Source organism: Echiichthys vipera, assembly GCF_963691815.1.
Source record: "Echiichthys vipera genome assembly, chromosome: 7".
Classification (NCBI taxonomy): Eukaryota; Metazoa; Chordata; class Actinopteri; order Perciformes; family Trachinidae; genus Echiichthys; species Echiichthys vipera.
The window spans coordinates 33,303,389-33,327,715 of record NC_139832.1 but is presented as its reverse complement, the minus strand read 5'-3'; the positions used below and the strand labels follow the sequence as shown (position 1 = coordinate 33,327,715).

The window sequence follows — 24,327 nt, the reverse complement described above, 5'->3', positions numbered from 1 at the left end:
TAAAATATATCAATAACAGTTATTTGTGTTTGAATTTTGGTGGGTTTGTCTTCAGTGTATGGAAGATATCTTGTGATCCTATCCATCCAGAGGTATTCATATTGTGACATGGCTAAAGGAAGGACAAGCTTGCTGTGTCACTGGATGCAGGTAAGAAAAAAAATCCACCATGCAAGCACTCTGAGGAAGATTAATCAGTGGTCCAGTTTGCTGTGTAAGACCAGGCTTACATGCACATAGTGAGTATTCAGTCCATAGTGTGTGTGTGTGTGGTGGTAGGGGGGGGGGGGGCTGTTATTCAATGAAGATGTCTTCAGTGGGATAGGAGTAGCCAATGTGTTCCTTGTAATACTGTTGGAATGCCCTCCTGTTGGACGCCGGAGAAGAGGATTAATACACGGATGATATGAAGCAGCACATTGATTATAGATTATAGAATAATATGATTAAAAAATGTCTACGGTTACCAGACAGCAGTGACTCATATTTACATTTAAGGATAATTTAAAGGATAATAACTGATTTTTTAGAGTTTCGGCCACTTAAAGGGAAATTCTGGTGTTAAATCTTTCCAGGCTCTTTTTAGGCATAAACACTAATCAAAGAAGCCTTGGAGACAAGTATTTTCTTGTATGAACTACTAACGTAGAAATCCGAACAGACACTAACAGTCGCTAACAGCCAAATGCGTTCAGCAGCTCCTCCTAAAAATTCTTCTTCGGTGCTGATCGGCTCACTGTACCCACAGGCACACCAAAAAATGCCTGCACACCGAGACTGCTAGACCTCCTCTGCTGGCTGTTCCTGCAGCTCCTCCTCTTTGTGTTCTGACTCAAAGAGGTATGGGCGCCAATCAAAATCATAGAAGTCACCTGTAGGATTGAAGTCTGTTGACTCAGCACTTCCTATGTGTGAGTGTTCACTTTTGCCATCTCGCTTGGATACTAATGTGAGCCACTGTAAGCTAAAGCTCCCTGTAGCATGTAGCCTTTCCGGCACCACACGCCCCCACTCCCTGAGATCTTGCGTAACATTTCAGTGTTGCAGGGACTGTGTGGGACTTTTCCAAACCTTTTACATCCATTATTAACTTATATTTCACCAAACTGCCAAAAAAACACAACTTTTATGTGTTTTGCTGGAATAAATCATCAATGGGCTCCTTTCTTTTGGATTAACTTTGGTAATCGTCCTGAATAGAGGAGCTTGTACAGGGGCCAGTGGGTAAGTATTTCAAAACACTCTTTTAATTAACTCAGATGTCACTAACTACGATGTTGGTGCTTCAGTTAATGTGTCAGGACTCTTCTCATGCTACTGCAGAGGTCTGGTGTTATTTGGAGCAGTGTTAGTTGTTAGAAAAAGATGTTTTAATGCGATCAACTCACCGCCCCAAGCTAATTTGTGTAAGCAGCATTTTGGCTAGTTAGCGACCGTTAGCGTCTGTACCGAATTTCTCCGTTAGTAGGTCATACACGAAAAAAATAATGGCCTCGATGGCTTATTTGATGAGTGTATCTGCCGAAAAAGAACTTGGAATGATTTTACGCAGGAATTTCACTTTAAGTTGTAAAGTCATGTTTTGTATGTAAAATATTAATAAGCAAGGTCTCTAGTATAATACTATAATATATATAATAACAATATACTCTAGTGTAGTATTGTGGGGATAGTGCAGTATTTCCCTAAGGTAACAAAAAATAAACACTCAAATAAAGGTCAGAGTACTTGTATATCTGCAGTTAGTTAGTATCCCTGAGCAGATGAATATCCACTAGTGAATGTCAAAAAGAATACACTTACCCTACACACTCAGCCAGAGGATGTAACGTTGTAGCTGACATCATCACATGACAGGCAAAGCGCTGTTGGTCAGGATGTTTGGTAATAATCCCAAAATACCTGCAGTGCAATAATCAGCATTACTAACAGTTTATAGCTTCACCTGCTATAGTAGACCGACACTAGGCTTACACTAGTGATATTTACACCATTTTCAGATAAATGTAATGGCACTTAACAGATAGTTCACTTTCTTATAGTTTAAATCATTTCTCATGAAGCTGTTGGAAGACCAATCTGACTCACTTGTTGTGTTTTGGATGACAACCACAGAATGAGATGTTCTTTAACTGGAAGAAATTGAAACACTGGTCCCCCTAGAGACAGACATGCAAAGAGAAAGTTTGAGCAAGTCCAAAACTTCCACCTGGAATATGTATCCAAATTGGAGTAAAAATCACCATCACTTTTTTTGAGGAGCTTGTAGTTGTCACTATACATCTAACTGTAGCAAAGTATCCTGTTTCCAGCATCTAAATGACCTGCTGCAGTCCCCCCAGCTGCTGGATTTGAAAATGTTCAAGAAGGGAGGTAGGTAATAGATATGTAGATAGAGTGCTGCACGTACCCTATGAGCAGAGTGGCACTGGTCCTGGACGCTGATCTTCACGCCCTTCACACTGACCTCAAGCACACATGCTGAAGGAGGCTGACCTGCTAACCGCCTGTTACATGCCACCTGTTCACACAAGAATCAGTCAGTCAGTCAATAAACATATGAGCACCAGGGGCTGGTTTTCACAGAGATATTTTAGACTGGTCTGTGGTGTTAGGCCAGAGTTATGGTCGGTGTATGCTTGGTCAGAACTACAAGTAGTTTGAACAATGTGTTGTCTGACCATGTTGAAAATCAAACAAGTTTGTTTTGTTTTTTACTCAGATTTCTATTGAGTTTTTAAGTATACAATAAACAATAAAGAACACAGAACAGCGTCAGTGGGGAAGTGTTCTCAGTAATAGTGCTCAAATGTCTCTGACATCGAAGTTTTCAGTGGTGACTCTGCATTATGAGTGGTATTCTGTCCATTTCTCGCATTACTTGTTGAATTGACCTCGCTGGAGTCTCAATATATATGTGAGTCTTTCCATGTTGAGTATCTCCTCAACTATATCCAGCCAGTTCCTCAGAGTGGGAGGGTCCTCTCTAGACCATTTTCTGGTGATTGCCTTCTTGGCAGGATTTTAATCAGGAATCCGTCTTCATGTTGTACCTTCTTCCATGTCAAGTTATACAGATACAATATCTCACATGTCTTCGGTAGTTCCTATCCCAGTATTGTTTTCAATTCTACCCACACACCATTCCAGTAATTTCTGATTTCAGTACATTCCCAAAAAACATGTGTGTGACCTACACTCTGCTCCACACACCGTCTCCAGCATGATTGTAGTGTAGTTGAAAATCTGCTCTTTGTTTTTGGAGTAATAAAAAACCTCATCATATTTTTCCAGCAAAATTCTTTCCACATCCGGAAGCTGGTGGGGGTTCGCTGCACATCACATATGTTGAACCAGTCCTCCTCAGTTAATGGTATTTTACTTTCCTTTACCGATCTGTTTCTTATATACAGTGTAGAAGTTCCTCGGTTTTTCTCCATACCCTGGTACATTGCTGAAACCACTTTTCCAGTGCATTAAATAGTGTTATAGTTACTTTGTTCAGCTCCTGAGGTAGACCAATCTATATTCCCTTTCTAGTTTTTGAAAGCTTTTAATTTTGCCCGGATCAATTTTTGTCCATATTGCTGTAATTCCCTTGTTATCGATTGTCCATAAATACTATCCATTGCCCCTGGTTTAGATTTAGAATCACAAGTCAACCAGCTTAGAATTTTGATTAACCACTGTAAACCAGATTTCCAGAGTGAATCAAGTAATTGGATCAAGCATATTCTTGTATTTGTTAAACATGTCCCTGCTTGCAATCATATTTTTGATATGGTAACCCTCCCTTTTTAAATTCAATATCTTTCCATCTCGCAGTATACATAGGATCACACCAATACACCAAAGGTCGAATCTGTGTGGCATAATAGTATTTTAAGAGGTTTGGTAAGGCTAATCCGCCCCTAGAAATCTGAAGAGTTGCGTACTTTATCGATGCAAGGTTTGTGTGACGGGGGCTGTGTTGTCTGGTGCCTAGTGCTCCTGGTAGGGTCTCCCATGGCAGACTGGTCTCAGGCCAGTGCCCGGGCACAGCCCGAAAAAGTGACGTGGCACTTCCCTCCTCTCCATCCTGTGGGCCCACCACTCGCAGGAGGAACCCCTGGGGTCTGGTGCGCTGCTGCATGGGTAGCACTGAAGGTGAGGGGCCTTGACGGACCAGACACGGGCAGCAGAGGCTGGCTCTGGGGACATAGAATGTCACCTCTCTGTCTGGGAGTGAGCCGGAGCTTGTCTCGGAGGTGGAACGCTACCAGTTAGATCTGGTGGGGCTTACCTCCACACACAGTCTGGGTTCTGGAGCCGTACTAGGGGTTGGACCCTATTCTTCTCTGCAGCTTCCCAGGGTGTGAGGCGCCGGGCGGTTGTGGGGATACTCACCGGTGTATTGGAGTTCACCCCGGTGGACGAGAGGGTTGCCTCCTTACGCCTGCGGGTGGTAGGGGGGAAAACTCTGACTGTTGTTTGTGCATATGCACAGAACAGCAGTTCAGAGTATTTGGCCTTCTTGGAGACCCAGAATGGAGTCCTGCATGGGGCTCCAGTAGGGGACTCCATAGTTCTGCTGGGAGACTTCAACGCCCACGTGGGCAATGATGGAGACACCTGGAGAGGCGTGATCTAAATCCGTGTGGTCCGCAGTTATTAGACTTCTGTGCTAGTCACGGATTGTCTATAACTAACACCATGTTCGAACATAAGGATGCTCATAAGTGTACGTGGTACCAGAGCACCCTAGGCCAAAGGTCGATGATCGATTTTGTGATTGTATCATCTGATCTGAGGCTGTATGTTTTGGACACTCGAGTGAAGAGAGGGGCGGAGCTGTCAACTGATCACCATCTGGTGATGAGTTGGGTCAGAGGATGGGGGAGGATTCTGGAAAGACTGGTAAGCCCAAACGAGTAGTGTGAGTGAACTGGGAACGTCTGGAGGAGGCCCCTGTCCGAGAGATTTTCAACTCATACCTCCGGCTGAGCTTTTCTGGCATCCCTGTGGAGGTTGGGGGCATTGAACCAGAGTGGGCAATGTTCAAAGCTTCCATTGCTGGTCTAAGGTCTTAGGTGCCTCAAGGGTTTGTAACCCTCGAACATCGTGGTGGACACCGGTGGTCAGGGAAGCTGTCCGACTGAAGAAGGAGGCCTTCCAGGATATGTTATCCCAGAAGACTCCGGAAGCAGTCGCAAGGTACCGATGGACCAGAAGGGCTGCAGTGTGTCAGAGGCAAAGCAGCAGGTGTGGGAGGAGTTCCGAGAAGTCATGGAGAAGGACTTTCGGGCGGCACCAAGGTGCTTCTGGAAAACCATTCGACATCTCAGGAGGGGGAAACGGGGAACTGTCCAAGCTGTTTACAGTAAGGACGGGACGCTGGTGACCTCAGCTGATGGGGTAATCGGGCGGTGGAAGGAGCACTTTGAGGAACTCCTTAATCTGACCAACACGCCCTCTTTTGTAGAGGCAGGGCTGGAGGCTGATGGGGAATCATTGTCAATATCTCTGGCGAAAGTCACTGAGGTAGTCAAAAAACTCCACAGTGGCAAAGCCCGAGGGATTGATGAGATTCGTCCAGAAATGCGGAAAGCTTTGGGTTGGGAGGGGCTGTCTTGGTTAACACGTCTCTTCAACATTGCGTGGAAGTCTGGGACAGTGACAAGGGAGTGGCAGACCGGGGTGGTGGTTCCCCTTTTTAAAAAGGGGGACCAGAGGGTGTGTGCCAATTACAGGGGTATCACACTACTCAGCCTCCCTAGTAAAGTCTACTCCAAGGTGCTGGAAAGGAGGGTTCGTCCTATAGTCGAACCTCAGATTGAAGAGGAACAATGCGGATTCCGTCCTGGACGTGGAACAACGGACCATTTCTTCACTCTCGCAAGGATCCTGGAGAGGGCCTGGGAGTATGCCCTTCCAGTCTACATGTGCTTTGTGGATCTGGAGAAGGCATATGACCGGGTCCCTCGGGAGATACTGTGGGAGGTGCTACGGGAGTATGGGGTGAGGGGGTCATTTCTGTTGGCCATCCAATCTCTGTACATCCAAAGCAAGAGCTGTGTCCGGATCCTCGGCAGTAAGTTCCCGGTGAGGGTTGGCCTCCGCCAGGGGTTGGCCTCCGCCAGGGGTGCGCTTTGTCACCAATCCTGTTTGTGATTTTCATGGACAGGCTATCGAGGCGTAGTCGTGGTGGGGAGGGGTTGCAGTTTGGTGGGTTGAGGATCTCTTCTCTGCTTTTTGCAGATGATGTAGTCCTGAAGGCATCGTCAGTCAGTGACCTTCAGCACTCACTGGATCGGTTCGCGGCCAAGTGTGAAACGGCTGGGATGAGGATCAACACCTCTAAATCTGAGGCCATGACTCTCAGCAGAAAACCGGTGGATAGCTTTCTCCAGCTAGGGAATGAGTCCTTACCCCAAGTGAAGGAGTTAAAGTACCTCGGGATCATGTTCACGAGTGAGGGGAAGAAGGCCAGAGAATCGGAGCAGCGGGGGCGGTGTTGCAGTCGCTCTACTGCACCATTGTGACAAAAAGAGAGCTGAGCCAGAAGGCTCATTGCGTGCCTGAAGGAGCTTTTTGTGGATTTCCAGTTGAGAAGGAGGGGGCACTTGGCAATCAGGGAGGTAAAGGCTATTACTTCCAATTTTTTAGTAGAATAATGGGTACGCTCTTCCGGAAGACCAAAAATGCCAATGTGTGGCGAAGTATGAATAGTCCTTGAAAAATACCTTAGACATTATACTGAAGTAGGTTTCTCCAAAAGTTTGTTAGAGCTGGATCTGCCATATTCGGGAAAATCTGCGCCAACCTTGTCTTGGAATAATGACATCTACATCATCTAATACAACTTTAAACTGCATCGAGGTCAGACGGGCACAGATAGAGGTTTTGTGAATGACATGCAGTGCGGAGTCCCACCAATGTTCATCAAAAAACAATCCAAGTTCACGTTCCCAAGTCTCTCTAGTATTGAGGGTCAAATGATCATCTTATGACTGAATATAACTGTATAGTTTTGAGATTGAAGACATTCATCTTGACAATGTTTATACTTCCAATCAAAGAGAGAGGGAGGGGACTCCACTTTTAAAAGTCTGCCTTAATCTCGGCTAGAAGGGGGGAGAAATTTTCAGAATAGAGAGATTTGAAAGATCTGGCTATGTTAACCCCAAGATACCTAAATCCTGAAGGGCTCATTTTGAAAGGAATGTCCGACTGGGAGAGCTGCATAGCTAGTTTATTGACAGGATAACATTCTCTCTTGGAGACGTTAACTTTATATCCCAAGAACCGGCTGAATCTATGAAAGAGTGAAACAATGGCGGGACAGGCATCTACTGGATTTTGCAACATACGGCAACAGGTCATCGGCATATAATGACAGTTTCAACTCCGTATGAGTCCTGGTGATGCCATTGAAAGTGGGAGAGTTCCACAAGTACATAGACAAGGGCTCCATTGCAAAAGCGAACAAGGGGAGAGACAGGGGGCAACCTGTCTGAAGCCTCTATTCAAAAAAAAAAAAAAACTAGAATCGGTATTATTAGTAGCGATACTGGCACAAGGGAGCGTATAAAGGAGGTGCAACCACAACCTAAAATTTTCACCAAATCCAAATTTAATCCTAGGTATTTTATTGTTTATCGCTTCCCATTTGAATTTATATGTTTGTTGTATGACTCGTGGGCGGGTAAATAGTTTATGGGTAGTACCTGTGTTTTTATCACATAGCGTTTAAACAAGTAATAAAATGAATCCAGTCTTTCAATAAGTCTTGGAAGACAAACATCCGGTTGTTTTATACTGATCATGACATCATCAGCAAAAAGCCAGATTTTATGTTCTGCACCCTTCACCTCTATCCCTGCTATACCTTCATCTACTCTTATTGCTTGGGCCAAAGGCTCGATTAAAATCGCAAAAAGAGTTGGTGATAAGCAACAGCCCTGTCTGGTAGATCTTTCCAGTTTGAACCAGTTGGTGAGACTGCCATTTATTTTGATTCTAGCCTTCGGGTCTTGATATAGTGTTTTAATAATGTTCACAGAGTCTGTATTAAAACAAAATTTTTCTAAAGTAAGGCATAAAAATTTCAAACTAACGCTGTTAAAAGCTTTTTGTGCGTCCAAGCTGAGTATCAGTGCACTTTCTCCATTTTTTTGTACTTCCTCAATTATATGTAAAGTCCTCCTTATATTGTCCTGTGTTTGGCTTCCCTTAATAAAGCCACATCTATCTTTGTTAATTAGTTCTATCATAAAAGCTTTGAGTCTCTTAGCTAGGATGGTTGTATATATCTTATAGTCACAGTTTAATATTGATATTGGCCTATATTTTTCACATAATTCCTTATCTTTCACCTCCTTGGGAAGCACCGTGATTATGACTTCTTTCCAAGAGGGGGGAACCTTACCTTTTTTTAAGGTTTCATTTAATGCTGCTAATAACATTGGACCCAATTCCTTTTGAAACATTTTGGACCATTCAGCCGGGAAACCATCACTCCGTCACTCCGTCACTCCCTGGGGCTTTTTTTTTTTTTTAAGTTATTAATGGCTTCTTCCAATTCCTTTGCTGTGATATATGAATTCATACATCTGTTTTGATTCTCTCCTATCGTTGGTAGAGCTAATGAACTTAAAAAGTTTCTTATTATAGTTCCTCATCTGCTGAGCCCGGTTGCGTATTTTGTAGCTTTGGGGCCTGATTTGTAGTAAGTCTGCTTCTGAAGTCTAGATTTCTTTTCCATTTTGTCTTCTAATATCTCATTTACTTCTGTCTTCATTTCCTTGATTTGAAAATCAAACAAGTTTTTACTGTCGTAACAGCCACACCTAAAGTATAATGTTGTGTTCAGTTTCCCCATCTGTCTTTCCCCCTGTCAAATAGTGTCAAAAGGTTGAGACCACTGAATCCCTCCAAAGCCTGAACTGTGAAATATTGGATAATTACATGTACTTCTACTGTGATTATGTGACACAAGAGTTATGTTGTGATTGTTATCTGCAGAAGTGATAATATATTCAAATTAACTGATGAATCAATCAGATGAGTTGAGATGGTGTGTAAAGCAGACTGTCGATGTCAAAAGGATTTAAAAAGAGATGTGACAGCTCTCATGGTTCCTCTTAGCTAACTTCTAATGCATCAACATCAGAGCATATCATGAGCAGGAGTTTCGTGACCAGACATCACAGAAAAGATTTCAAAAGTATTTTGATCGTATTTGGAAAACTCAAGCACAATAAGGATTAACCCTCTTACCAATAACAGAGAATTACAATTTGTTTTGGAGCACTTTTTTGCTTATGCTGTAAACGGTGGTTTCCTCAATAGACTCCTCACTTCTCCCAATTTCAGATAAGAAAAATATTATTGCCTCTAGGGTTGACCCAGAATAGTTGACTATTCGACAATGCAATATTCGGTTATGAAACAATAGATTATTCCATTCTGGCTCAGGGGGTGCTGAATGTCTGATTTCACATATAGATGCTTGGTTTCTCCCAATAAACCATGATAAATAGCCTATTTGCATATAAGTATAAGCCTATTAATATATACTGTTGCTAAAAATGTGAAAATAACTCATGTTCTTTAAATCTATCTCCTTAGTGTGCAGGATTAACCCCCTCTCCCTCTAAGACTAACATCTTGGCTGGACTTTAAATCTATCTGGGCATCAGAAATACGACAATCTGTTCATGTTTAATCATCAGCATCATTTACTTTAAATATTTGCCCATTTGTTGTTTTTCATAATAGACGTTCAATCCGACATAGTCTTACACAGCGCCGTGAAATGTGAAACTACAGTTCTAAATTTACCGTCAGCTATTGTCAAAGAAAGATACAAACAAAACACACTTATGTTCTAACAACAAACACTTTTAATAAGATGCTCCTATCAGAAATCAGATCTATCAGTAACCCTCTGCCTGACACGTGTGACCGAGCAGCACTGGACTCACGTGCACCCGCCGCTGTCTGCTTCATGTCCATGGCTCTCCAACGGATCAGAGGGTTTTTGATGAGCAAAAAAAACAAACAAAACTGAATCGTCAACTATAGGAAAGCAGTGACCAATCAGATTCGACTATGAACATTTTTAGTCGGGGACACCCCCAATTGCCTCAGCTCTTATAGGTTTGATTTTAAATCAGATTCAGAGTCAGAAATACTTTAATAATCCCGGGGGGGGGGGGGGCGGGGGATTTAGCAGTTACAGGCAACATACAACCTTCGTGCATACGCATTAGTGTAATCTTAACAAGTTTATATTTTAGAATGATGTATTGACTGTAATTGTGTGTCTGATATCCCAAAGGTTTTTAAAGATTATTCTAGCCAAATAGAATTAACAGACCATTGAGGCTTGCTTCCGAGCCACTAAAATCTTATCCTAGCCCCATAACAAGTGCACTGACCATTGAGAGGAGAGGTGCCATTAACAGGCACGGCTGATATTAGTAGCTGACTCAGGGCTATTCAGTGACTTGCTTTATCAGAGAAAGCAGGGTAGATGCCTCAACGTAGGCAGTTAGTAGCTAGGCGTGTCTCCTCGCCACCAGCTAAAGTAGTGCCCAGTAAACTTAATTGACTCATACTCATTTATACTCATTAATCCTCATTAATCTGTCTGGCCCCTCCAAACTTGGAATGCTCAGCTTTTTGTTAAATCTGATTGGCTCAGCCTGACCCTCGGCCAGGTCACTTACTTCCCCCTTAAGTTACACAGAGAAAACAGAAAATTTTGAAACGAACAAAAAAAAGAGATGAAAAAGAAATGGGCAGCACAGAGAAGTTTAGATTCAAAAGAAAAAACAGCAACGTATTAAAGTTTACTGTCATTACTATTGTTGTGAGTCAAGCCCTGAGACTATAGTGGAGGTGATGCTGGGACACAGGGTGACTGCAGTCATAGTGGTGATGAGGAGGAGGAAGATGATGAAGAGGAGGAGGAACCAGCAAAGATGCTGGATGGAAAAGTAAAAGTGCAGTGTGCAGGGCTGGAAGGGCTTGGCTCTGCCATAGCTATTCAGTTGATTCCATACAGACATTCCATATAGACACTACTGTAGATATAAACCCTACAGTCTATAGACCCTATTGTAGATATAAACCATACAGTCTATAGACTACTGTATATATAAAACCATACAGTCTATGGACCCTACTGTAGATATAAACCATATAGTCTATAGACACTACTGTAGATATAAAACCATACAGTCTATAGACACTACTTTAGATATAAAACCATACAGTCTATAGACACTAATCTTGATATAAACCATACAGTCTATAGACACTACTGTAGATATAAAACCATACAATCTATAGACACTAATGTAGATACAAACCATACAGTCTATATACACTACTGTAGATATACATCCATACAGTCTATAGACACTACTGTTGATATGAAACCATACAGTCTATAGACACTACTGTTGTTGTAAACCATAAAGTTTATAGACACTACTGTTAATATAAAACCATACAGTCTATTAACACTACTGTTGTTGTAAACCATATAGTCTACAGACACTACTGTTGATATAAAACCATACAGTCTATAGACACTACTGTTGATATAAAACCATACAGTCTATAGACACTACTGTTGATGTAAAACCATACAGTCTATAGACACTACTGTTGATATAAACCATACAGTCTATAGACACTACTGTTGATGTAAAACCATACAATCTACAGACACTACTTTTGATGTAAAACCATTCAGTCTATAGACACTACTGTTGATATAAAACCATACAGTCTATAGACACCACTGTTGATATAAAACCATAGTTTATAGACACTACTGTTGACGTAAAACCATACAGTCTATAGACACTACTGTTGATATAAAACCATACAGTCTATAGACACCACTGTTTATATAAAACCATACAGTCTATAGACACTACTGTTGATATAAAACCATGCAGTCTATAGACACTACTGTTGATGTAAAACAGTGGATAAATAGTTTGGAGCGTCAAAACCTTTGGTGAAATGACTCCTTTTAGAATTCTCAGAATTCAATTTGATTGGGAAGTTTTGAAGAGCCACATGATTTAATTATTTTACCCTTATTCAAGTTAGTCATCTTCATCAATGTTAAATGACTTCATAAATAATATATATTCTGCATATTAAACCTTAACTTAATATTTGGTCACTGGAATTGGACCCCACTTTAGCTTTTGCAAAAGGACCCTCAGATGCTTAGAAAGGCCGCATCTGTGTATGTGTACCTTCACACTGTTTTGTTTTTTCAAACTTCAGGTAATTCGATTGACAAGTAGATAGAAACAAAGTTACTGCTCCACACAGAGCGTGTTCAGAAACGTTGTGATGACCGCCACTCGCTCATCTCACAGAACAGATACATTTCCAGGTTGTTATCGCCCCACATCCGAACCGTATCTACATTAACTGATCAGCTCAGTCTGTGGGTGTCTATGTCACAGGCTTCACTTGCAGAGCTGGGCGGGGAAATAAAGTCAATCAATCAGTTAAACACTGTTGATTTCTTCCCATGTTGAGTTGACATGTAAACTATTTTGGTTTAGGAAATGTCTTTCAGTCTCTTCACTCTCAACACTCGACTCTGTTGCTCCTTTAAAAAAAAAGATAATGAAACAGAGGAAGTTAGATCCCTGGTATAACTCACAAACCTGTGAATTAAAACAAGTATCGTGAAAATTGGAAATAGATGGCGTTTCACTAAACTGGAAAATATTGCTTAAAACATATAGGAAGGCCGTCCGTAATGCCAGAGCAGCCTATTACTCATCTTTAATAGAGGAGAATAAGAACAATCCTTGATTTATTTTCAGCACTGTAGCCAGGCAGACAGAGAGCCACAGCTCTATTGAGCCATGTATTCCTATAACCCTTAGTAGTAACAACCTTAAATGATAAAATTATAACTATTAGAGACAAAATCAACTCGTTTGGCACCCATTTTTCTTCACACCCAGGAACCTTAGAAGCAACTGTACGACCTGATATATTCTTGGACTGCTTTTCTACAGTTGACCTTAACAAATTAACCTCTATCTGCCATGCACACTAAAGTTAGTCACAGAGTTCCACAGGGTTCTGTCCTTAGACCGATTCTACTCACCTTATATATGCTTCCCTTAGGAAATATTATAAGGAAGCACTCCATACATTTTCATTGTTAGACTGACGATACACAATTATATTTGTCAATCAAACCAGAAGAAACCGATCAGTTAGCTAAACTTCAAATGTGCATTAAGGAAATAAAAAGCTGGATGACCTGCAATTTTCTGATGTTAAACTCAGATAAAACAAAACTTAACATCTAAAGATATTGTTACTCTGGATGATGTTGTGTTGTCCTCCAGCACCACAGTAAGGAATCTGGGTGTTATTTTTGATCAGGATATGTCCTTCGATTCTCATATAAAACGAACGACAAGGACTGAATATTTTCACCTGCGTAATATTGTGAAAAATTAGGAACATTGTGTCTCAGAAAGATGCAGAAAACTAGTCCATGCATTTGTCACTTCTAGGCTGGACTTTTGCAACTCCTTATTATCAGGCTGCTCCAATGAGTTTGTTAAGAGTCTCCAGGTGGTCCAAAATGCTGCAGCCCTTAATGATGCTGCTATAGGCCTGGTCTGCCGGGGATAATACTGTTCCTGATCCTCGTAGCTTTTATCCTCTCTGTCTGTATTACTGTCTTACTATTTCAACTTCTTCCCCGGAGTTGTTTGTGCTATGTTGTCTCGCAGGTCTCTGCTGATCGTGGTGGTGCCTGCTGCCTTGGTTCTGCATGACACTTCCTGCTACTATTATAACTATTAGTCATATATACTATCACTTGTCTTATAAACTATAAAATTTGTAGCCATAAAAACACCATCAGTTATTACCACTACTCATCATTGATCATATTTGCCACCATAATTATCATCATTGTCATTTTCTATCACCTTAGCTGGACTTGTTTCTTCTATTCTACTATATTAACTGCCATAACATATAAGTCATATTCAAATTACTATACATATTATTATAGTTACTCTTACTTTTGTGGTTGCTTGCATCTCTGGGACTTTCTGTACATCCATCTTTTCTCTCTTTCTCTCTCCTTTTCTTCCTCCCCAACCGGTGCAGACAAATGTCCGTCCTCCACAGAGCTGGGTCTGTCCTAGGGCTGGGTATTGTTAAGAATCTCACGATTCGATTTTGATCCGTTGGGCCACGATTCGATTCCATATCGATTCGATTTGATATTGATTTAAATGCCTCGATATCGATTCAGTAACACGTAGAAATACGCACGTAAGAGTACCAGGTCATTTTTTCAAATAATTTATTTAGTTTCATGCCTTATGAACTCATAGCATGATCAAACAGAACACTCAACTACAGTGCATGTAAATTTAAATTGTGCGTTTCTTTTCTGTTGGAAATTGTTAACCATCTCATAACATTTTAAGTAATAAAACATCAGCTCAATAATACTAGTACATGCATGTATTTGATACACATACATACAAAAGTATTTAAAAAATGACAGTGCTGTATTAACACTGAACTAAAGTGCATATAACTTAAATTATGCATTTCTTTCCGCTTGGAAACTAAATAAATAACTAAGCATTTTTGTAAAAAAAAACAAAAAAAAACTGAAAATATAACATTAGCAGAACAATACCAGTTTAAGGTGTACAAAAGGAAAGAAATAAAACATGAGTGCTGTATTACATGTAATGTAATGCCCGGACAGAAACTGGCGCCAGTTTGCACATAAGGGATCTGTCGAGTTGCGTTTGTTTTGAATCCGCGGATTTAGCCACGGGTTGCTGCAGAACGTCTGCACGGTGTCGGCTCAGGTGGTTTCGCAGGTTTGTCGTGTTGCTACAGTATTTAAGAACCGCCTGGCAAAGTTTGCACAACACCTTACTTTTATATCTTTCCTGTATTCCACGTTAACATGGGAACACAAAATGAATCCACACGTTTGCTTTCCGGTTTGAAGGCGCTGCCTTAACGCTTCTGCTACTACTCACACCGGCCACCATATTGTTATGGTTTGGTTTGGAGCTAATATACAGTATGTTTAAAATATGTTCAAGGTATCTTTTGTAACCTGTTTGGAGTCTAATGTTAATAGGTGTGTTTCCACTATGGTTGACTACCCTGAATGAGGCGGGTCTATCTCGTCAAAAGCGCCCCTAATTTGCATGTGAGTCGCTCAGGAGGCTGTTTGACCGAGTAGAAAATGGCCTTGTCGGAGAGCAGGACCTCTTTTGTCCCCTGAGATTTACCCGGTTGCTGATTAGATAAAACTAAGCAGGGTGTGACGTGTGGTAGTACAGACGCCACAACAACACTGTGAAGTAGTCTAGACACTTTCATCCAGTGGTGTAGAAGAAAATGATCCGTGCATGCACTGGCACGGCACTTTGCTGCGTGCTCCCTCTCCCTCTCTCATTTACCTACACACACACACACACACACACACACACACACACACACACACACACACACACACACACACACACACACACACACACACACACACACACACACACACACACACACACACACACACACACACACACACACACACACACACACACACACACACACCATAACGTTAGTACTGCAGTGGGGTGACAGCCTGTCTGTCAACACACACTTTCACAGGGCCTCGAATCTTTAAGGTGAAGTGTTTTCTTTCAAGCTACTTCTACATAAGTCGACATTGTGAATCATACGGGTCACCTTAAATCCAACTATTCTGTATTTCTCACATTGAGGAAGTGGGGCGCACCTGTATCACTGATCAGCTGATCTAAACCCATTCAGTGAGTGATGGGAAGAGTGATACGTCACCTCCAGAGTCTCCTAAATTCTTGTCGGGCCTGTTTTTGTAATGGAAACACGACGAGTGAAAGGCCATTTGAGAGGGTGTGGACTGAAACTTTCCTATCCCACTCTATAGGACTAGTGGAAGTACACCTAATGGGCCTCATTTATCAATCTTGCGTGAAAACAGGCGCAGATCTGAGCGCAGAATTGGTCTACAGTACGTGCAACTGGCAGAATTGGTCGTAGGAAAGGACTCACTTGTGATTTATGAAACATTCGTATCTGACCAATCTCAGCGTTAGAATGAGCGGGCTTTGATGAATGCGGCGGCTGAATTCGATCGTCATTTACATGTCACGCCCTTAAATATTCCTGTTTCGGAGGCCTCCCCTACAAACATGTAGAGGAGAAACGCTGGTTAGAAAAGAAACTTTTCTGACACAGAGATCGGCATCCTGGCATTCGAGATGGAGCAAAATAAAGATGTGCTTTTTGGCAGTCTTAAGAGTGGAAAAAAAGACGCCCCATAAAAACGCTGTATGGAAAAGAATAACGGAGGCAGTCAACCCGAAGCAGCGATCCACTGTGACACGTGTGCGCCTGTGCGTGTGTGCGCACTGCTGAACTATTTTTTTTTTAATTTGTTTTAAGAATCCGTTTTGATCTGTTCTTAATATGTGACTGCTTATGCTCAATGACAGCTGAGGTTTGTTAATTATTTTCAGCCAGATTTTGCTGTGCTGCACCGCAAATACACAGGCTTAAATGTGCGTACACAACCTCAGACCAGACGTGAGATTTGATCGTAGCTCCCACTCACGTCCAAATTGATAAATGCCGAAGTTTGCCAGGAAATGGTCGTACGCACGTTTTTCTGCCGTACGTTCGTTTGATAAATGAGGGCCAATGTCTCCATTATACCTGTACTGTCGCTTTAAGAAAAGTCCCTGCTTGTGAATGTCTATGCTGCTCCACTCTCAGTCTGCGCTGAACTTACTGAGAGAAGGTATGTAGTGATATACCGTATCTCGTCATATTTGAGCATGTACATTGTTTTGTAGACAATATAGACGTATTATGTGCAACTTGAGATGTTAGTAGTAAACCTGTGAACATGTAGTAGCGCTGTAATTTAAACGAACACTTTGTAAAAGCACATTTAAGAGTTTATTTGTAGACATGTGCATCAGGGTGCTACAGGGTGTCCTTGTGTGTGTATTTGTTAACAGGGGAATGCTGACATGTGTCTATGGTGAACTATGTGCTTCAGGGATTTTCTGTTTTCTTGTAGAGTCCGCGCTGAACTTACTGAGAGAAGAGCCTCCAATAAATTGAGCATCCAGTATCCATTGTGGTCGGTGTGTTTCCTTCGTCCAGCACAGCACCAGAACAAAACCCAGGTCCACTATAAGTTACGGATGTGCGCCAGTCAGAGATTAACTGTAGCAGTGTGGCCACACCCGTTACACCTGTTTGTTATGTACTGATTTATTTTGTAGTAACTCCATACTGATAAACTATACTGGTCAATTGACTTGCACTTACAGTATATAGCGCCTTTCTAGTCTTCTGACCATTCAAGGCTCTTTCACACTCATTTTTCAAATTCACACAGACATTCACACTGATGGCAGACTTAAGGGCTACCTGCCCATCATTTCATCTAATCTAACCATCCACGCCTCATTCACACACCCATGCACTGCAGGGAGCCAATCGCTGTTCAGTGTCTTGCCCGAAGACCCTTTGACAAGTAGACCAGAGGAACTGGGGATTGATCTGCCGATCTTCAGAATGGAGGGAGACCCTCTTTACCTCTGAAACAAACAACAAGTAAACAACTAATTTTGCATGTTTACACCCCTCATATTGATGCCATGCACTTGAAGTTGGCAGTCATTGTGTTTTGCAGGCTTGCTACCTTAGCAAGAGATTGAGACTGTGTTCCAACAATGAGCTAATTTCACCACAGAAATCAATAATATGCCATCTTTTCTCACAAAGTGAAATAACTTGCTGCAAAGCAAAAGCAAAATGTAAATCATGCGGTAAGAATAAAGAATGTGTGTCTTTATAAGCTAAGCCTGGAGCTAAAGTGTGGTGTAATGTTCTTAATAAGGATTTAGAGAAAACACACACCTCCATCAAAGCTGCAACAGGTACAACTCTCCACTTATATAACACACTGGATTTGAGTCATTTTAAAAGATCACACAAATATTGGCCTGGCATCACCTCGCTAATCACAAACGCTTATTAGTCTGGACCCTCTTAGTAAATTATCACAGTATTATGTGCAGAACAATATGCTTCTAGACACAACTGGATAGACCTACAACCAATCAGAGCCATGAAGCATGACCTACAACCTATCAGAGCAACAAAACGGTGGTGCTTGTTCAGTCGAAAACAATTGCGACCGAAGAACCTAAATTACAGCTAAACAGTAACTAAAATGTCTTTCTGAAAATATTTTACATGAGAAACAGTCAACACACCATTTTGAGTCATACGTGATCAGAGTGTCTCGTCTGACTGTGTAATGGATAAACTGCTCTGAACAGACGCGCTGAGTGAACGGTGACGCCGTCAGTCATCATCCTAAACCCGCCCCACATGAGATACATATCTGACTGCAATTCGAACTGGAGGATCGGTCTCTGTTTTGGAGACAGAGGGACTTTTAGTGATAAGGACGTTTTTTTGAAAGTTTAAAAAACAGTTAAAGTTTGATGTTTCATCGCGACTGGCTGTTCAAAGACATTTTTGCAAATGTGTAATAGTATATGCATTATTTGTATCTTGTTGTGATTATGTTTATGTGGTTTCAGTGCAAAAGTCTGTCTAATTCCTGAAATATTCTGTGTTTTAATAATACTTACCTTCACTCAGTATGTGTATCTGTTAAAACTGTCTGCCTAAAGATTTTAGTTAAATTGGATATCAGAAAGATTAATAACGGAAAATCAACCAGAGATAGTTTAATCTTCCCAGTTAGAATTTCGGCATATAAAGCAGTTAATTCGCTCAGAGCCAGAGGGTTGGGTCAGAAAGAGCCCCCCTTCTCACTCCTCCCGTAGATAAGGAAGGGACAGTTCTGCCTCTCACTTCACTTTTCTCTTTTACTGCACTCTCTTTACTGCATCTCTCTCCTCTCTGCCCCCTTCTTTCCCTCTTCTGCTTCCTGCGTTTTGTTTCTTTTGTTCAACTTTGTTAACCCAAAGTTAGCAAGAGACGTTACTTTATATTTTGTTTTCTTACTAAAGTATTTTCGTTTTTCTATTTTATCGTGCGACTTTATAAGTTTTCTACGTCACGTTTTCATCTGTTATAAGTATAGTAAAACCCCTCGTGCTATCTTTGCCTTTTTGTCCGGCCGACAAATTACATCAAACTCTACTTCAGAACCTGTCAGAATTTTTGTCAACCCACAAACAACCTCCAGAGGCAAGCCACAGGCAGAGCCGAATCCAAGCCGGGACGGGTGCAGACAAGCCCCGCCGATCCAACTGCGCAGCTGACCCAGTCTACAGACCAGAACTCAGGTCTGCCAAACACCGGGACTCGGACCTACGAAACCTGCATCGGTACTGTAAGACGCCAGAGCAACTGTAATATCAAAGGCAAAGTAAGGTTGGCCTTTTAATACAACTCCTGGTTGAAACGTGGTGTTAATTAAAGTCTGATCTGAGTTCTGTTGGCTGGCTAATTAGAGCCACTTTAAGTCCGCCAGTAATATTATAAACCAGGCCCGTAGGTCTGAATCACTCTGGTCGTAAACCTTTTTTATATCCACATTTAACCCTTTTTCACTTCTCTATTCAGTGTTGCACTATCCTGTATTCTCCTTGCTAGGTAGTCAAATAAATGTTTAGAACTTTACATCGTTGTGAGAGACTTCCGTTCTGTACAGAAAGTTTTGGTCACTGATAAGGCTGTGGTACGAACTAACGCGTTCAAGACGAGACTGATAAAAATTTAAACAATCAATTACTTTAAATGCTAGGGGTATTAAACCTTCACCAAAGTTTAATAAACATCCTGTCTTATTTTGGTGTGGTGCCCTACTACGAGGTAAATTAAATCCTAAATTTGAATGGGTCGAGTTATTCATATTTAATTCAGCTACTAATGTATTCTAGCCATAATAAATGTAGGCTTACCCTCTTACACTGTCTTGGCTTAGAGATTTCTATATCCACCCCAATGCAATAGGTGGAGGTGGAGATGAATGGAATTGTTCATTTTGTTCATTGTTCCATGTTCACCCATTGCTACACAAGCAATAGGTGAACATGCTAGCGCTTCTGGACTCACAGTATTGTCATGTCAGTTCTGTAGTTTTTTAAGTGCCATTTTCTTGAAAAAGGGTTGAACTGAAAAAGAGTGCAGTTAGGAGCCATGTTTCAGATACCTGCTTACTAAATGTTCAAATTGGAAGCCCATTAAGCCCACTGCCCCAGCATGTGACAGCGAAGAAGATCGCACTGGCTACAACAGACTCATCACACATCCTCAGCATCGTCCGGTAGATGTTAAAGGATCTCAGCCTCCTCAGGAAAAAGAGTCGACTTTGGCCCTTTTTGTAGACAGCCTCTGTGTTTCTAGTCCAGTTCAACTTTTATCAAAGTACAAACCCAGGTACTTATACTCTGTCCATAGGTGTTTTTACCTTCCTCCGATCCACTACAAGCTCCTTTGTTTTAGTCACGTTGAGCTGCAGATGATTCAGCTCACTCCAAGTGACAAAGTTGCCCACAACAGTCCAGTATTCACTTTCATCACCCTTTCCAGTGCAGCCAAATATTGCTGAGTCATCAGAAAACTTCTGAAGGTGGCAGGACTCAGTGGAATAGTTGAAGTCTGAGAAGAAGAGGGTGAAGAGAAAGGAAGAGAGGACAGTCCCCCGTGGGGCCCCAATGTTGCTGACCATTCTGTCAGACACACAGTTCTGTAGGCGTACATACTGTGGTCTGCCCATCAGGTAATCCACAATCCAGGACACGATGGGGGCCTCCACCTGCATCGCAGCCATCTTCTCGACCAGTAGAGCCGGACGGATGGTGTTGAATGCACTGGAGAAGTCAAAGAACACGACAGTGCTTGCAGGCTTGTCAAGATGACTCTGTTCAGCAGGTAGGTGATGCAGTCCTCAACTTCCAGGCGGACTGGGATCAGTGAAGGGCCTGACCATAGGCCTTAGCTGCTCCAAGACGAGTCTCTCCATGGTCTGTGGCTCCTGTCATTCTGCAAACTGTTGTCCTTGATTTCTTCTCTGGTGAACTTGATGTTTTCTGTCCACAGAACCTCAAAGAACAACTGTTCACAAATGGCCTCCTGTGACCCCAATGACTGTCGTTCAGACTCAATAGAGCACTAACGAAGTCGAAACCAACTGCCCACCAACGACTGCCACTCTAACAACGGGCATTGGCACTTGGAGCACAAAGGGTTTCAGTGACATCATCGGCCTTGTGAGAGCTTAAATACCTGGATCTCACACCAGTTAGTTGGACCAGTCCCAGCCTGGTCAGATGCGTACATGAACTGATGAAGCCTCTTGGATGAGAGGTGAAATGTCTTCCTAGACAAATAACCAGTCCAGTTGCTTTTGACTGAAATTGCTTTGAGGATATTGAAAAATAGGTTCAGTTCATTGGCCTGGTCCACGCGGTCCTCCAACCTCGTGCTACCAGTCTTCTGGAACCCGGTGATGGTTCTCATGCAACTCCACACATCCCTCATGTTGTTTCGCTGGAGTTTGTTCTCCAGCTTTCTCCTGTAATTGTCTTAGCCTCACTGATTTGAAGTTTAAGTTCCCCCTGCACTCTCCTCACCTCATCACGGTTGCCATCTCTGAATGCTTTCTTCTTTTTATTCAGGATGGCCTTAATGTCCTTGGTGATCCAAGGTTTGTTGTTGGCATAGCAGGTTACAGTCCGAGCTGGGACATTGCAGTCCACACAAAAAATGATGTAGTCCGCGATGCACTATGTGAGGCCATCGACTTCCTCCCTGTGCGGCTCACAAAGTGCAGGTCAGTCAGTCACCTCAAAGCAGCCCTGCAGTGTCTCATAAGCCTCCTCAGACCACCTCCTCACAGTCCTTGTGGTCGTAGGCTTCCTCTTCACCAGAGGCACATAGCAGGGTTTGAGGTGAACCAGGTTATGATCTGACCTGCCCAGAGGGGGGAGAGAAGAGGAGATGTATGCATCCTTGATGGTAGCATACATCAGTTCCAGAGACCTCTCCTCTCTGGTAGGACAGCTCACGTACTTTTGGAAGGTCAGCAGAACTCTATCCAGGGTGACGTGGTTAAAGTCTCCTGAAATGATGATGAGGGCACTGGGGTGTTGAGTCTGGAGTCTGGAGATGATGGTGTGTATGACGCTGCAGGCAGATGTCAGGTTTGCAGAGGGAGGGATGTACAGAACAACACTGATGACATGTGGGATATCTCTAGGCAGACTGTATAGTATAGACGGAGTCCAGTGGCAAGCAGTTCAACATCCAGGATACAGAGCTGTTGTTTAATCGTGATACTGTATGACCAGATGTCATAGTGTGGAAGCCATCCACGGAGACGTTCAGGTCTGTAATGTCCCTGGGCAGCCATGTCTCTGTGAAACATCAACTAATGAGACTCCACTCACGGTACTCTGGGTGGTTGCGCGTTAGCGCCTTTAGTTCATCCATTTTGTTGTACAGAGGCTGTACATTTCCCATAACAACAGAGGGGAGACACGGCTTAAATCTTCTCCTCTCCATAAGCCCGTCCCGTCTTGACCCTCCTTTATTGCCCCGACGTTGCTTCCCACCTCTGCATCCCCAGTGTGTTTTTCTCCAGAGTTCGGGTAGAATATTAGCTGGTCTGGCCGCTATGCCAGCCGGAATTAGCGTGATCAGCTGTTCTCCGGGATAAACAAAGGCAGCGTGTCCCGGTGGAACCGGCATTGTTAAAAACAGCACGAAAAAAAACACGGAAACAATCGAAAGTAACCTCATTGTAGAGGGCAGAACTTCACAGAAGTTAGGGTGAAGAAACAGAACAAACAAAAAGAGAATAGAAGTTAAGAAAGTTTTAAAAAAGTGAACTTCAAGACCGCAGCATGCAACTTTTGCGCATGCGCACTAGAGAAGGACAGGCTCAAAAGCATTAATACTTTCTTACAATTAGCTATATTATGCCATGTGATGATCACCAGCTGGAGGTTGTGTGTACCACTATCATTGATAATCAGCTTATATGGTGTGGTTTTGTTGTATAGTGTGTGCATGTACCTTCTGCATGGCAGCACAAAGCATGTCATTGCCTTTGTGGATTGGGACCTGAACTGAACCCAGGAACCGCACCATGAACTGCTCTATCCAGCCATCTTTCTGGACTGCGAGAAGAAATGAGAACAAAGAAACATCTTCCATTAGGAAATGTTGTTGATGATGGTGGTATTCTATTTTTTTTTAAGATTAGTTTTTTTTGGCAGTTTTCAAGCCTTTATTAGATAGGACAGACTGGAAAGAGAAAGAGAGCAGGGGAGACGTTCAGCAAAGGGCCACAGGCTGGAGTCGAACCTGCGGCCCCTGCCTCAAGGACCTCAACCTCTTTACATGGAGCGACTGCTACTTTGCTACTTGTATTTTTAAATTTCATTATTTTGCAGTGTACCTTGGTTAGTATCTTTGGCCACCCTGACAACATAGAAGGCAGGGAAGATGCCAGTAGCTCCAGTCCTCATGTTGTAACCCTGACACCACAGGTCCTCAGACTGCTTCAGCATTAACACTGGATCATCTGTCTGGAGGTACAGCTCATCTGCATGACGAGGGACAAACCTATAACGACCATAAAAATGTACAGATTTCAGTCTGTGTGTTTATTTTGTCACAGTTCATTTGTGTATGTTCATATGTTTGAACCTGTAGACAGCTCTGTGGCTCTGTTGTCTCTCCACTCCATCCAAAACACAGGAGAACACACCAAAGGACCCAGCACCTGAATGACACAGCATTGATATTATATACAATCAACAGCTTACGGTTTGTATTTAGTGTCATATCTTAAATAACTAAAAATACTGCCTTGCAGTCGCATGCCTCAGCCAAACAGTCAAAGTGTAGTTTTCATCCAAACTGTCCAGACTAGGAATTTATAAAACGTATTAAGTGTATTTTTCTTCATCTCTCTACATTTTGTTCATCATTAGTGTCACCAGTTCAATATCTGACCAAATGTCTCCCCTTCTGTTCCTGAGTTATGAAACATTCTGATGTCACAGTGAAGTTGACCTTTGGCCTTTTGGATAGAAAATGTCATAACTTCATCATTTTATCCTGTTTATGACATTTGTGTGAAATGTCAGAATTAGGAATTCTTGAGTTATGGACAAAACATGTTTTCGATCTTTTCATCCTTGAGTCTAAATGGAAATCTGGGCCAAATTTGAAGAAACTTATCCAGAG

At 42.3% G+C, this 24,327-nt stretch overlaps 1 protein-coding gene across 1 annotated transcript in view; it reads right to left on the bottom strand.

Moving 5' to 3' along the window:
* Nucleotides 1-294: 294 nt before the first annotated feature.
* LOC310949597 (C-Jun-amino-terminal kinase-interacting protein 1-like) overlaps nucleotides 295-24,327 on the bottom strand; it is a gene marked incomplete at its 3' end in the record, with an annotated part of 50,790 nt that continues 26,757 nt past the window's right edge. Inside the window, exons 6-12 of the mRNA XM_083917089.1 lie at nucleotides 23,785-23,860; nucleotides 23,534-23,700; nucleotides 23,149-23,252; nucleotides 2,411-2,521; nucleotides 2,089-2,159; nucleotides 1,804-1,902; nucleotides 295-367 (exon numbers count right to left, since the gene is read on the bottom strand). Of these exons, the coding sequence (XP_083773215.1) occupies nucleotides 295-367; nucleotides 1,804-1,902; nucleotides 2,089-2,159; nucleotides 2,411-2,521; nucleotides 23,149-23,252; nucleotides 23,534-23,700; nucleotides 23,785-23,860 (701 nt within the window). The remainder of the gene's footprint in view (nucleotides 368-1,803; nucleotides 1,903-2,088; nucleotides 2,160-2,410; nucleotides 2,522-23,148; nucleotides 23,253-23,533; nucleotides 23,701-23,784; nucleotides 23,861-24,327) is intronic.